Raw genomic sequence first — 12,871 nt, 5'->3', positions numbered from 1 at the left:
CTTTCCCCAGGGTGCCTCTGATCACCATAAACAGACCATTTCTTTCTAGAAAGGACTTTGGGAAAAACTTGTGACTTCAGCTAGTGATTTTGTTGAGGTAGAAATGTCTCCTCCAAAAATGCTTAGACTGTGAACATATTCACCCTTTTCAATCCTTGGTGGTGCCACTGCTTCACCTGATAAGTGGCTGTGTCAGCAGCTGTTTCCTCCTTCCTGGATTAGTCTCATGCATGATCCCACCCAATCAGATCACAAATGGGATGACATCACAACACTTTGTTTCCAATCACAACACTGTCTAATCAAGACAACTGAAAATGAAGGCAACTTAAACTCATAAGCAAATATTTAATAAATGCTGGAAAACCATTAAGGAGGTGTTACTTTTGGCACTGCCAAAAATATTTTCTAAAACCAGTGGGTATTATTACTTTACTCCACTCTTAAAAGTATGATGCATGTTTATGGATAACCTCTTTAGATGAACATGCTGTTTAATTGTGTTCATGTGCACCTCCCAAATATCGTTTTCATCCATATGGACCTAATCCGTAAAGCCCATGCTTCCCAATTCCATGCTCACTGACAACTCTCATGGAATCTCCATGTTCACCACTAACTGACCCGTAATCCATCTGCTTGATTCTCCTTCTAGCCCCCAGTTCATCTTCATCCATTGTCAATTGCTCACATATTTCATCTCACATCACCCCTCACACAAACTAGAATTTCATCTCCAGTCTACAACTATTATTCTTCCACATTCATTGTTGTCCTTCACCTACAACCATCTATAACCAAGGCCATGGTCTCTAGTATGGCAATGGATCAGGCTGAGGTCTCCAAATTCCTTGCCATGAAGAAAACATTCAGCCAGTAATTCATAGCCACTGGGGCAGATGTTTTCTCTTGGATCCAGTGGAAGAGACCTAGGTTTTGTCTTTTCCCTATAGTTGGTAAGATTTTCCCTCCCTTTCTCCCCATTCCAGTATAGAGAAGAGCATTAAAAATGAACAAACCCTAGGATGCTTTGCAAACCTTTATTATGCAAAGGATGACCCAAGTATTACGGGGGTTAATTTTCACTTTTCCTTCTCATGGTCAGGACCACTTGGAGGTAGATCGTCTTAAGGATGACAGAAGGCGGGACATCTCTGCCTGCGCTAAGAATAGAGCAGGGAAAGCATATGCGGCATCATAAATCAATACTCCTGCTCAGCACCAAACTGGGATTGGCAGAGGCCCATTAGCACATGCCAACGATGGGGCTCATTTAGCTGATGATCACTAACTGTACAGCTGGCTCCAAGCCTCTGTTTTCCTGCATCAGCTTATGCCACTGATATGTCTTTATGAACAATGATGGAATAAGCAGATGGGTCTGTCAGCAGCAGTCGCTGGAATGGGAAGTTGTTGATGGAATTCTGAACCCCATTCTGCTGGTCTTATTTGGGGGAGTACAAGAAACGCTGTGGACAGACCTGTTGGAAATGGAAGGATCACAACATATTTCAGCCACACCTTGATATCATTGTCCTTTGGTTCCCTCCCCTCCCCCGTCAATAACAACTCACTGTTGTAGCTGCTGCTGCCATTAGTCTCTGCTGATACCAGGCTTTGCTGACTTGGCCCTTCAGAAGTGGCCCTTCCTGACAGTAAGTGGGAGAGAAGGGAGGGGAAGAAGGGAGAGGACAGACAGACAGACAGACAGAGAAAGAGAGAATGGAAAGGAATATTTAGATATTCTCACTCGAATGCATTCCAAGACACTTCAAAGCTTTTAGTCTCTTGTCTTCTCCATTCATGCTTTGACAAATCACCCACAAACCAAAGCGCTGCCATCACAGTTCTCAGAGTATGAGGCACTGCAGATAGGTCTGCATTTAATATTCATTTGCCACAGTGCTGGCCCAAGACATTTTAGTACTTTGAGGCAGAATATCAAATGATGTCATATGTCTCATCTCAACATTTCCCATATCTACTAGCATATGTGACAAACAATGTAAGACAACCTGCATATATTGTGTGCTGTTGGTGTTTTGGTCATATGTTAAAACATACATACATACATACATACATGTGTGTGTGTGCGCACATGTGTGTGCACAAACACACACACACACACACATAATAAGACACCTAACTGATAATCTGCTGCCTATGGTAGACTTTTCCATCCTGCCCAATGAATGATACAGCCGGTCCCGTTATGCCATATTTTGATGAGTATAATAAATCCCATTTGAATTACTGTAATGCACTGTATGTGGGCCTGCCTTTGAAGACAGTCTGGAAACTTCAGCTAGTGCAAAATATGACTAAGAGTTTTAACTGGGACCAGGTATTATGAACGTATTACGCTGGTCTCTTCCCATCTTCACTAGCTTCCAATTTTTTTCTGGGTGCAATTCAAAATGCTGTTTTTAACTTTAAAAGTTCTACACAGCTTGGGACCTTGGTATCTCATGAATGCCTCCTCCCATACATCCATGCCTTAAAGTCATCTTTAGAAGCACTTCCTCATATGCCCTTCAATCAGAAGTTTTCAGGGTGGCCACAAGAGAGAGGTCTCTTTAGTAGTGGCCTCCACAGCTCTGGAATGCTCTCACTATGGAAGCTTGCCTGGTGCCTATATAGTTATCACTTTGGTAACAGGCTAAGACTGTCTTGTTCTCCCAGGCTTTTAATGATCCATGGTTTCATTTTAGTTCCTGTATCTGATGGCTATTTTTAGCTTTTACAGTCCATTTTGTATTTTATTGTGTTGCATTGGAATGTGTTCCCCTGGGCTTTTATACTGTGCTGGATTTTAAATGAGTTATGGTGGTTTTTATTGTATAATTATTCTGTTTTTAAATGATTGTACAACACTTAGAGAGAATTCATTTTATGAGGAGTTTAATACATTTCACAAACAAATAAATCAATAAAATAAAAGGTGGCCTGCCTTGCTGACAAACATTAATTTTACATCGTCTATATTTGACTGTAGGCCAGTGAAAACCAACTTTATTTGAATACAAAAATAACTAGTTCTGTTAGGAAACATTGCTCATTTGCCTGCGGGGGGGGGGGGAGGATTATTTCCAAACATAAGAATCATTTAATTTGAAAATTTGAATCTTGTGACTTTAAACATATAAAAGATCTGTGTGAGATGCTTATCAGTGTCTCTCCTTCCAGCTCTAGCCCCTGAGCTGGTCAGTCTAAAAAGAAAGTAACAACAATTCCATCTTGCCATCTGATGTCTCTCAGTGTCCTTCAGTTGGGCCCCATCTACATGGGGCTTTTACTCTGGTTCTACTCCACCGTCAAATCGATAGTGTCAGATGACGCATGCTGCTCTCCATAGCTAGCCTGGTGTTTCTTGCCCTTAATCCATTCCCCCCCCCCAACTCATTTTGTGTCGGATTTTCCTGTCACAGCAGCTTCAGTGCTGTTTGGGAGTCTGTGTGACCTCAGCTGGCTTTGGTGCAGGCTGGTAGAAGTGGCATTGATTGGTGGGAGGAAAAGTAGCAGGGGGCAGGGGTGGGGGAGAGCAGAAGGGTAAACATGCCTCCCTGGAAGTAAATCATTGCCTTCAGTTCCATGTCACTGCCTCTCACTTTAAATAGTCAAGCTTGGGAGTGTGGGCGGGGAGCCAGCCCTGCTGTTTTAAAACTGCAGCTATGCAGGGGCACAGCTGAGAAATGGTGGCTCGCTGCCTCTCACTTTAAATAGTCATTCAGCTTGAGTGGAGATGGGAGCCAGCCCTTCTGTTTTGAAACTGTGCAGCTACCAAGCGCACAGCTAAGAAATGGTGGATGCCTGTTGATTCGAAGCTGCACAGGTAAGAAAGGGTGGATGCCAGGGCGGATGATTTTCATGAACATGTACTCAGAAGCATTACATTGAGCCTGTGTTTGTGTGTGTGGGGGGAAGCCTGTTGACTGGGCAGTTAATATACATCAAAGACAATGTGCTAGTTGCTCTCCCTCCTTGCCAGCTCCACACTCCCTGCTCTCAGCACCTTTTGCACTCCCACTCATTCTGCTCGGTCTGCCCGCCTCATAAATGTGTGCATGTACATGGGGACAAACAGGGTTTGTCATGAACATCTAGTCGTAAGCAAGTCCTGTTTTGCACTTTGTTGAACACGTGAGGGAGGGGGAGCAAGCATCCGCTTATTGGCTGCCCCATACCTATACAATCGCTGGCGTTCATTTCTACTTGTGGTGGGACTCGCCCACCCCACCCCACCCCACCCCAACTAATGCGGCTTCACTTCCTGTATATTGAAGCGGAGGAATACAGCATCGTGTGTACCATGGAAAGGGCTAATTTGATTCTGTGAACATGCGATTTTGCCCAAATCACTTCACAAATTGTTTCCTTTTAGATTGGCCCCCCTGGTCTACATAGTGTGTTTGCCACAGGGATTGGTATTTCCAAGGTGCATTTCTCTCTCCTTGGGTGTATCATCTAGCAGAGCCTTACTATGCAAGTCAGGTAAGCTGATTTGCCCATGATCTGTATCAGTGCCATTTGCTGTTTGAAAACAGATAAATGCACTATGTGATGGCCCTAACTCATGGCAACATTTCTGGAAGAACTCATCACAAGGACTAGAAAATTTGCCACAAGGATGCCAAGCCCCATGGTGAAGGCAACCTTTAGACCATGTCTATGTGTTTGAACATCTGAGCTTTTCAGACAAGGCCAATCTGCAAGTAGGGAAGGTATTCAGGAGAAATAAACCCAAACACTTTAATCTTCATTGTCCATTGGTTGTTTTCTTTTGCACTCGAAAATGGTTTGCAGAGTAACTGATATCATTATCAACTAAAATCAAAACAAAAGACAACTAGATTTTGCAGTGCATTTACCATAAACATTTATGCAGGGCATTTCCAGAAAAATGAACATTTCGGCCCCAATCCTATAAACACTTACCTGGGAGTAAGGCCCATTAAACTGAGTAGGACTTATGCCTGAGAAGACATGCATTGGATTGTAGTGTTGGGTTGACTGCATGCTTGAATTCATTTTTTAATATTCAATTCAATTCATTAGCAACTGAAGATCCTAAGAAGAGCCCTGCTGGATTGGACGAAAGATCCATTTTGTCCGAGATCACCGTATCTTGTGCCAGTGAATCTCACATGTTAATTACAAGGTGTGTAAAATACTTTCTTCCATCCACTCCAAATATACTATGGGGCTACCCATGACCCCCCTCCATCCAGTGAATAAATTTGAGGAGGGGGCTGCCGTGCTGCACAGGCTATCACTACCTGCTGCAATCACCACCCACTGCTCCCATGCTCTCCTAATGAATGTCCATTTCTCATTTGCCAGAAAGAATCCTCTGAACATACAGATGTACGTGCAGAGATCTCCTGAGCACAGGGATGTATGGATGTTCGTTGGGGAAGTCTGGCAGTGGTACATAGTGGGTGGGGCTAGCCTGTGCATCCATACCACTCCCTTGATGCACTCACTGAATGTGTGAAGAGTTCATGCGAATCCATCAGTTTCACTGGGTCACTTCAAACTCTAGTATTGTGAAAGAGTGAGAGAAAGTACTTCAGCTGGTGTAGAATGCTGCAGCCAGACTGTTGACTGGGGCCAGTTACAAGGAGCACGTGACTCTCTCGTTGCAACAGCTTTACTGACTGCCAGTCTGTTTCCAGGCATAATTCAAAGTGCTGGTTATGACCTATAAAGCCGGATATGGCTTGGGACCAGGCTACCCGGAAGACTACATTACCCCATATGAGCCTGCCTGGGTTTTAAGATCTTTGGTAGAGGCCCTTCTTTTCATACTGCCACCTTCAGAGGCATGCTTGGTGGCAATGCGAGAGAGGGCTTTCTTGGTGGCCACTCCCAGGCTGTGGAACTCCCTCTCTGTTGTCCTTCCATCAGCAGGCAAAGATCTTTTTACTGAAGCAGTCCTTTGGCGTGTAAGCTGGTCTCTTGCGTTGGGTGCTGTTTTTATACTGTTATTGTTGGTATTAATGTATTTGTTTTATTATTATTATTATTATTATTATTATTATTATTATTTTAATCAAGTTGGCCTTTAATATATATTTTTTAAAATTCTGATGACTGTAAGCTGGCTTGGTGCCATTTTGTTGGTAGAAAGGTGGGGCACAAATCAAATAAATAAAGCAGTTTCTATCAACTTTCTCCAACTCCCATCAACATCAGCCAGCACAGCCAATGGTCAGTTATGATGGGAGCTGTAGTCCAACAACTTCTGGAGGACCACAGGTTCCCCACCTCTGCTATAAAGCGCTCTATAATAGCATGTACAGTTAGACATTTATAACAGAATCTGCACATTCGCTGAAAATCTTTGTGATCGTGCATGATAGCAACAAAATTAATTGGCAGCTTTCCCTTTGCTAAACAACCTCTGCTTTTATCCAGGAAAGATATATAAAAGTCTGCTTTTGTTTTGAAAATACATTTGATTCCAGATGACAGCATATTTCCATTAAGATTGCATGCATAGCCTCAGTAAGACAGCCTCTCCAATGCTCTTGTATTTTAGTCTGCTTCATTATTCTAGAGGATTTCAAAAATGAGTGGTTTTAAAGGATTGTAAGACATTTCTTTGCCACCCAGGGTGGATATGAACAATCATTTTGCATTTGATATATGGCAATGTTCCCCTTGCCACTTGCAGGGATGATGCAGAAGTTCCCTTTGCATGCACTCATAGGGATGTGGGGGATGCTTCCCCCATTGTACAATCCCATGTGGCTGTAGTATACCAGTACATACTGGGACCATAAGAGTGGGATCAACTCCACAGGATGCTCGTGCCTGATTGTCACCCTCACACCTGGTTGGACAACAGTCAGGTGGGAATTATCCATGCAATTGGCACTGGTAATCACACATCATGGGGTTCTGGTAATCACACACAAAGACTGTAGAAATGTGGAACCACACCATGGGGAGGCAACTGCAATATTCACATACTGCAGGGGCATGTGATTGGGGCCAGACAAGCTCCACTGAATTCAATGGGACTTAGACGCATGGTAGTGTATATAGATTTGCAGCCTTCTACATTTCAATAAAATTTTATAATACTTTATTTAGGATTGATTGTGCTCTATTTTTTTTTTAAATAAGGATGGCCTATGAAGGTAGTAAGCAAGGAAAAACAATGGGCCAAATTAAGCACTCTGAAGTCCCACTGATTTCCATGAAAGAGTTAATCAAACATACTTAAATGTCTTCCACTGGAATCAAGGGGCTGAAAAAACAAGTATTTGTGGATCGCATCTAACCCATTGTCCACTGAGTAGCAGAACAAAAACAATGACTATGACTTGGTTTGCACATCACATTAAGCCACGGTGGGTTGTCACTGTGGGTGGCTGCAGGGTGGCTTAGCATGGCATCCAAACCTGGTGCAGGTTTTCCGTCATGGGTTGTTGTTTGCAAACACGCCACCCTGAGAACCCATGGCTTGTACTATGGTTGTTTAGGGTAGCTTGTTCTCAGGGTGGCTTAGCGTGATGCCCAAGTCCAACAGAGTCGCTTCAGTGTGGGCTGTTTAAAATGGTGAGAGAGCCACTTGGCAAGAACAGCAAAAAACAACCCTGCTGGCTGGTCCTTGCAGTCTCGGTAGTGCTGCTGCCATCCACTCTCCTCTGCTGTTGTCAGTGTTCACCCCTTCACCAATACTGCATTGACACTTGGCAAAGTCCCTATTGCATTTGCAGCCCTTTCTTTAAAAAAAATCGTCCTTAAAAATTGCGCAAATGGGTTCACCCCCCCTTTGGCAGCACAAATGTGTATATGCGCAGGCCCTCAGCAAGGCATATTTTCCTATTTTATTGACATGCTTTATTGATTGTTAAATTGGCAAAGCAGAAATAAGGTCCACATACTCCTGCAGTAATCACACCCACAGCAAAACCTGCTGTCTCATTCAGCTGCCCCTTTCAGAGTTCGCTGTCAAGGGAAGCACCTAAGTGGAGGAGGAATTTGACAGCTGCCGTTTCAACATGTTACAGGACGGGGAATTTGACAAGTGGCATCTAAATGTGCAGAGGACATATTGAGGTTCTTGGGTACTGTTAGTAGCTGCTGTCATACTGGTACAACTTAAGAAAGTAAACCATGGTCCTGCAAATGTGTGCATTTGCAAATGACTGAAGAGGGGTGGGCAGGGAGAAGTGATCTCATTTGCACAAATTTGAAGCACCAGATTTTAAATAACCCCAATCCCATTTGCACAAATTGGATGGACTAAAAAAAATCAGATGCCATTTGTGCAAATTGGAAGGAAGGCCAAAAAAAACAACAACAATGGTTGCCAATATTAAAATTGCTCAGAAATGGGGTAGTGATCAGAAGGGGCGGGGGCAGGTTTCCCTCCATAGGGAATACCAGGCTTCAAGATTTTGTGACTTGTAGATCTGACAGCTATGTAGCCATCAGGAGGGGGTGTAGAAGCTCTTGGCCATTGGGAATACAAGGATCCGAGAGGGGTTGTGCTGCTAAGGCAGCTGGGATATGTGCTGGGAGTGGGCAGGAGGACTGAGGGGGAAGGAAGCCATGCCAAGCCACCATGTACTGTATCATCTGTCAGGTGTAAAGTGGGCTGTCCAGCCAACAACCAACCCATGGTGCTTTATTCTCAGAGTGGATTGGCATGTGTAAACTTACCCTATAATTCTGGGCTAGCCCTGAGCCAGCTCCCTGCTTTGAAAACACAGGGTCTGTTTATAATTCAAGCAGCAGTTTTTTAAGTCAAGACAGTGAGAGGTAACAGTAGCACAAGCCTTGTGAACCAACGTCATACATGCTTGTGCTGTGTTTGGACTCATGGAAGATGAAATGTAAAGCTTAGGCTTAAATGTGAAGATGCAAGCAAGGGTAATGTTTTGAAATGGCTCTTTCCTACATGCAATACTTTCCTGAGCTAGATTTACAGAATGGTCACTGCATTTATGTCAACTCAGGAGAATGGTAAAATCAGGTCCTTAGAAATACATGGTACCTATTATAATGATGATATATGGACTGCCAGCACACACATACACACAGAAGTCGAGTTTCCCTAACTGTGTGCTGATGGGATTGGCACTAGGCCTCTGGTCTACATCCAAATATGGAAGAGTTTCTGGCATGAAGCCCCTTGGCAAAACTGGGTATAGTGCAGTCAGCATTAAGCATCTTTTAGTCCCACTGATTTCAACTGGAGAGTTAAACACATACCTAACTTTCCCTCATTGAATCAATGGGACTTAAAAGGGGGCATATCTGGATCACAATTGTGTATGATGTTTGTTTTTGGTCAGTTTGCAATTAACAATTACATACTAAGAACAGCACACAATGAACACAACATGTCTGCTATCGGTGTAGCTTGGCACTCAACCCTCTTTGCAGGAATGAGAGCCCAATGTCAATGACATGTAAATTACACGAGCCCTCCAGCTCACAATACGTTTCCAAGCTGTTGCCAAATAAATTGCTCTCTCCTGAATCAGTCACACCAGGATGATATGAATTAGTCCAGATCTCAGTGTCTGTTTTATTGTTTTTAAATAGCAAAGCATACCAGTAGGGCTGTCGCATTTTAAAAAAAACTAAAGCAAAAACTGGACGTGTTTCTGTGTCTTTGAAAGCAGTCTGAAACATAGACATTCCATGATGTGGGTATAACATGATGAGGGAAACTTCACCTACGTAATGTCTCTGGCTCAGTTTTCACATCACATTAAGCCATCCATCATGGCTTAATAAACCATGATGTGCATAAGCAGCATGCGTGTGGATGCAGTCTTCTTGCTCCCGCTTCACAGGAACATAGGAAGCTGCCTTATACTGAGTCAGACCATTGGTCCATTTTGCCCAGTATTGTCGACACTGACTAGCAATGGCTCTCCGGGGTTTTGGATAGGAATTTGTTCAATCCTCCCTGGAGATACTGGGGACTGAACCCAGTGCCGTGCATTGGCTGCAGCAAACTCTGAGCGAAGGATCTAACCAAGAAGCAAAGTAATGAAGCAGGCAAAGGTCCTAGCACACAGGGTTCAAGCTAAGGCAGGATATCAGGCAAAGATCAAAACACAGTTAGGCAGTCAGATATATTACACAGTCCAAAAGCAGAATCCAAGGGTCAGTAGCACAGAGGGTCAATCACAAAGCAACATACAGAAAACAAGGTACAAGGCACTGGAGCTGACAGAACAGTGTTGTTTCAGCACTGGTTAGGTAGCCACTGAAGGCTTTTAACACCAGAGCCTACTAAGCCCTACCTAGAGCCCAGCTGTAGTACATTATAGCTCTCTGGTAAGAGCCTACTCCTGAGGACTCACTTTCTCCTGAACACTCCTTCTTTGCAAGTGAGCACTTCTTCTCATGGGAGCCCTACTGGCCTGTTGCTTGAGCCGATGATCCTCCTGAGGGCCAGGGGGTTGCTCAGCCTCTGCCTCAGAGGCAGAGTCCCCTGATAGGGATGAACCTGCAACCATCTCCCCTGAGGGCCCAGGCTCCTCCTGATCTCATGACAGTGATTGTTCTGGTTTCTAGGAACTCTAGCTCTTCCTCTGAGGAGGATTCCTTAAGTAGGGGCATGATACCTGGGACCTTCTCAATGCAAAGCACATACCAGCAATGGCCCAAGACATTTTTCTGCCTGAGGTGAAGGAAAGATGGACCCCCTCCCATTCCATGTACAAAAGTCTACTGGACTAGCAGTTGAATGTTACTTCAACACTGACAATAGAACAACACCTTCCACTACACCCAAAGGCAGCAGGCTCACTTAGGGGGCACAGGGCAGGCTGCATGTCACACGGGTCTCTCCTCCAGTATCTTGCTGCCATCCCCCAATGTCTGCCACCTGAGGCGACTGCTTCACTCTGCCTAATCGTAGGGCTGCTAATCGTAACCACTGAGTCATAGTCCCTCCCTTTACTTCTCCCTTGGCACAAGTGAGGAAACACACCAGGAAGCTGCAATAAGCATAGCTTCCTGCTCCATGCAGACTGGAAAGTATGATTAATTGCTTGCAAATAATGTCAAAATTCATAAGACAACTTTAAACCCTGGTGGGCACCAGCATATTGCTTGTGCACATGGTGGTTTATTAAGCCGGGATTGAGGGCTTAACACGATGGGTAAACTGCTGTCCAGCAGCTCTCAAAGACACATGGGTAGGGCAAGTAAAAAGGTGGCAGAGTAATTATTAAAATCTGAGCCCTAGACTCTTTGTTATTATAAAGTAGATATAAATAAACTAGCTTTCAAACCCATATTGTGTAAGGAGGAAGGGACTGGATCCTGATGTGAATGCATAACCATGCATGCTTTAATATAAAACTGCAACTGTTGCAGTAAAACATGGCACATGCATGTATGCACCACATCTAAACCTCTATATACACACCTACCATTAATGAGAAGTAACGCCATATCCTTCTTGTTTCACATGTGAACTTGAAGCAAATGTGCATCATTTCAAGGATAAATAGGCCCACAGCCTATCCATGAAGCTCCTAAATATTTTGAATGACATCCGAAGCACAGAGTTTAAACGCTGATGGATTAGGGTAATTCAGCCTTCTGAAAGCTAGCAAATAAATCATTCCAGGGTGCCCTACAAAATTCCATCTACAAAATCCAGACTTCTTTTTCCATTTTCGAAAATAGAAGCTAAACCTGCTGGCTATGCTATCTATGCCTAGGAGAATGTCTACACCTGAGGGGGAAATAATAGAACAGATGTCCTGAGGACTCTTTCTCAAGATGGCAAGCTGCTCTTATGCAAGGGTAGTGCAGGATAACTAAATCAAGCAAGCCTCTCAGGGTGCAATCCTATGGGGATAGTTGTCCGCCTCCGAACTCAGAGGCAGATGACTATCCAATGCAGGGCAGGTGGAGCACGAAAGGGGATCTTCTTTCATTTGCGGCTAGAAGGCTGATTTCGGCTGTCTAACTAGGGCACCTCGGAGCGGGGAGGGGGCAGACAGTGCATATGAAGTGTCATAATGGCGCTTCCACGGTCCCTGCCCCGCCCCCAGGAACACCCCCTTTTTGGGTGCTCCACGCTGCTCTTCTGAGCACGGAGCTGGGGACAAACCGTGCCCCCTACGAGGCGTCAGGGGAGGGGGAGGGGAGTCAGATTTCTGGGAACCAAGGTTGGCACACTGGCTCTGAGCTCGCTTCCCATAAACCAAAAAACTCTATGGCCATCTAGCCACTGTCTCCATAGGATTGCGCCATTAGTCTCTCTTCCAAACATTTCACGTGGATCAAACTGAAGTCAATGGTTCAATAAGGACTAAATTCTGTCCATAAGTACATCTGAGAAGCTTCTGCTGAAATCAATTGAAGCTGAGGCTTGTGTAGCTTACCTAATGGCAGAATCTAAGCCAGAATGCTTTGAAACATAGCTAGCTTCAAATGTAGTGCTGCAATCCTTAATCCTTATGGAAAACTGACTGAATAGGACATGATGAACAACTTTACGTGTGCTGCTATTCAAATCCACAATGCAAGATAATGTCTCTCTGGTGCATCTACTGACTTGGGGAGCAGTTCAAGTAACAGAGGTTATATCAACAAGAAAATAATATATTCAGAAGGTGTACAAAGATTTACAGCAAATCCAGATATGTGTAGGGACACTGCTCATCTTCAGGGGAGAATATATTTAAATGCAAACAACATAAAAATGAATGCAAGTATAATTAGAAAAGACCCAATATCATGTCAAGACAGCGTGTATACAAACTGTATGCAAGTTGCAGATAAGGTTCTGCTCAATTTTAGTAATTTAGTCTATTACTTTAAACATCTTAGCTTGTACATTTTAACCTCTCTGCATTGCGCTGGCCTTTGGTTCTGTCTA

The 12,871-nt window shown here is 43.9% G+C and overlaps 1 protein-coding gene across 1 annotated transcript in view; it reads right to left on the bottom strand.

The window, feature by feature from the left end:
- Positions 1-1,027: 1,027 nt before the first annotated feature.
- The window catches only part of LOC146352754 (uncharacterized), a 346,506-nt gene continuing 334,662 nt past the window's right edge, over positions 1,028-12,871 (bottom strand). The window contains exons 2-3 of the mRNA XM_084834795.1: positions 1,575-1,649; positions 1,028-1,481 (exon numbers count right to left, since the gene is read on the bottom strand). Of these exons, the coding sequence (XP_084690921.1) occupies positions 1,351-1,481; positions 1,575-1,649 (206 nt within the window). The 3' untranslated portion in view covers positions 1,028-1,350. The remainder of the gene's footprint in view (positions 1,482-1,574; positions 1,650-12,871) is intronic.

The sequence above is a fragment of the Heloderma suspectum genome, chromosome 2, assembly GCF_057233095.1.
Source record: "Heloderma suspectum isolate Gila_16-S chromosome 2, 16-S_ref, whole genome shotgun sequence".
NCBI classification, from domain to species: domain Eukaryota; kingdom Metazoa; phylum Chordata; class Lepidosauria; order Squamata; family Helodermatidae; genus Heloderma; species Heloderma suspectum.
Note: the sequence above shows the minus strand (reverse complement) of the source record. Positions and strands in the feature narration are given on the sequence as shown.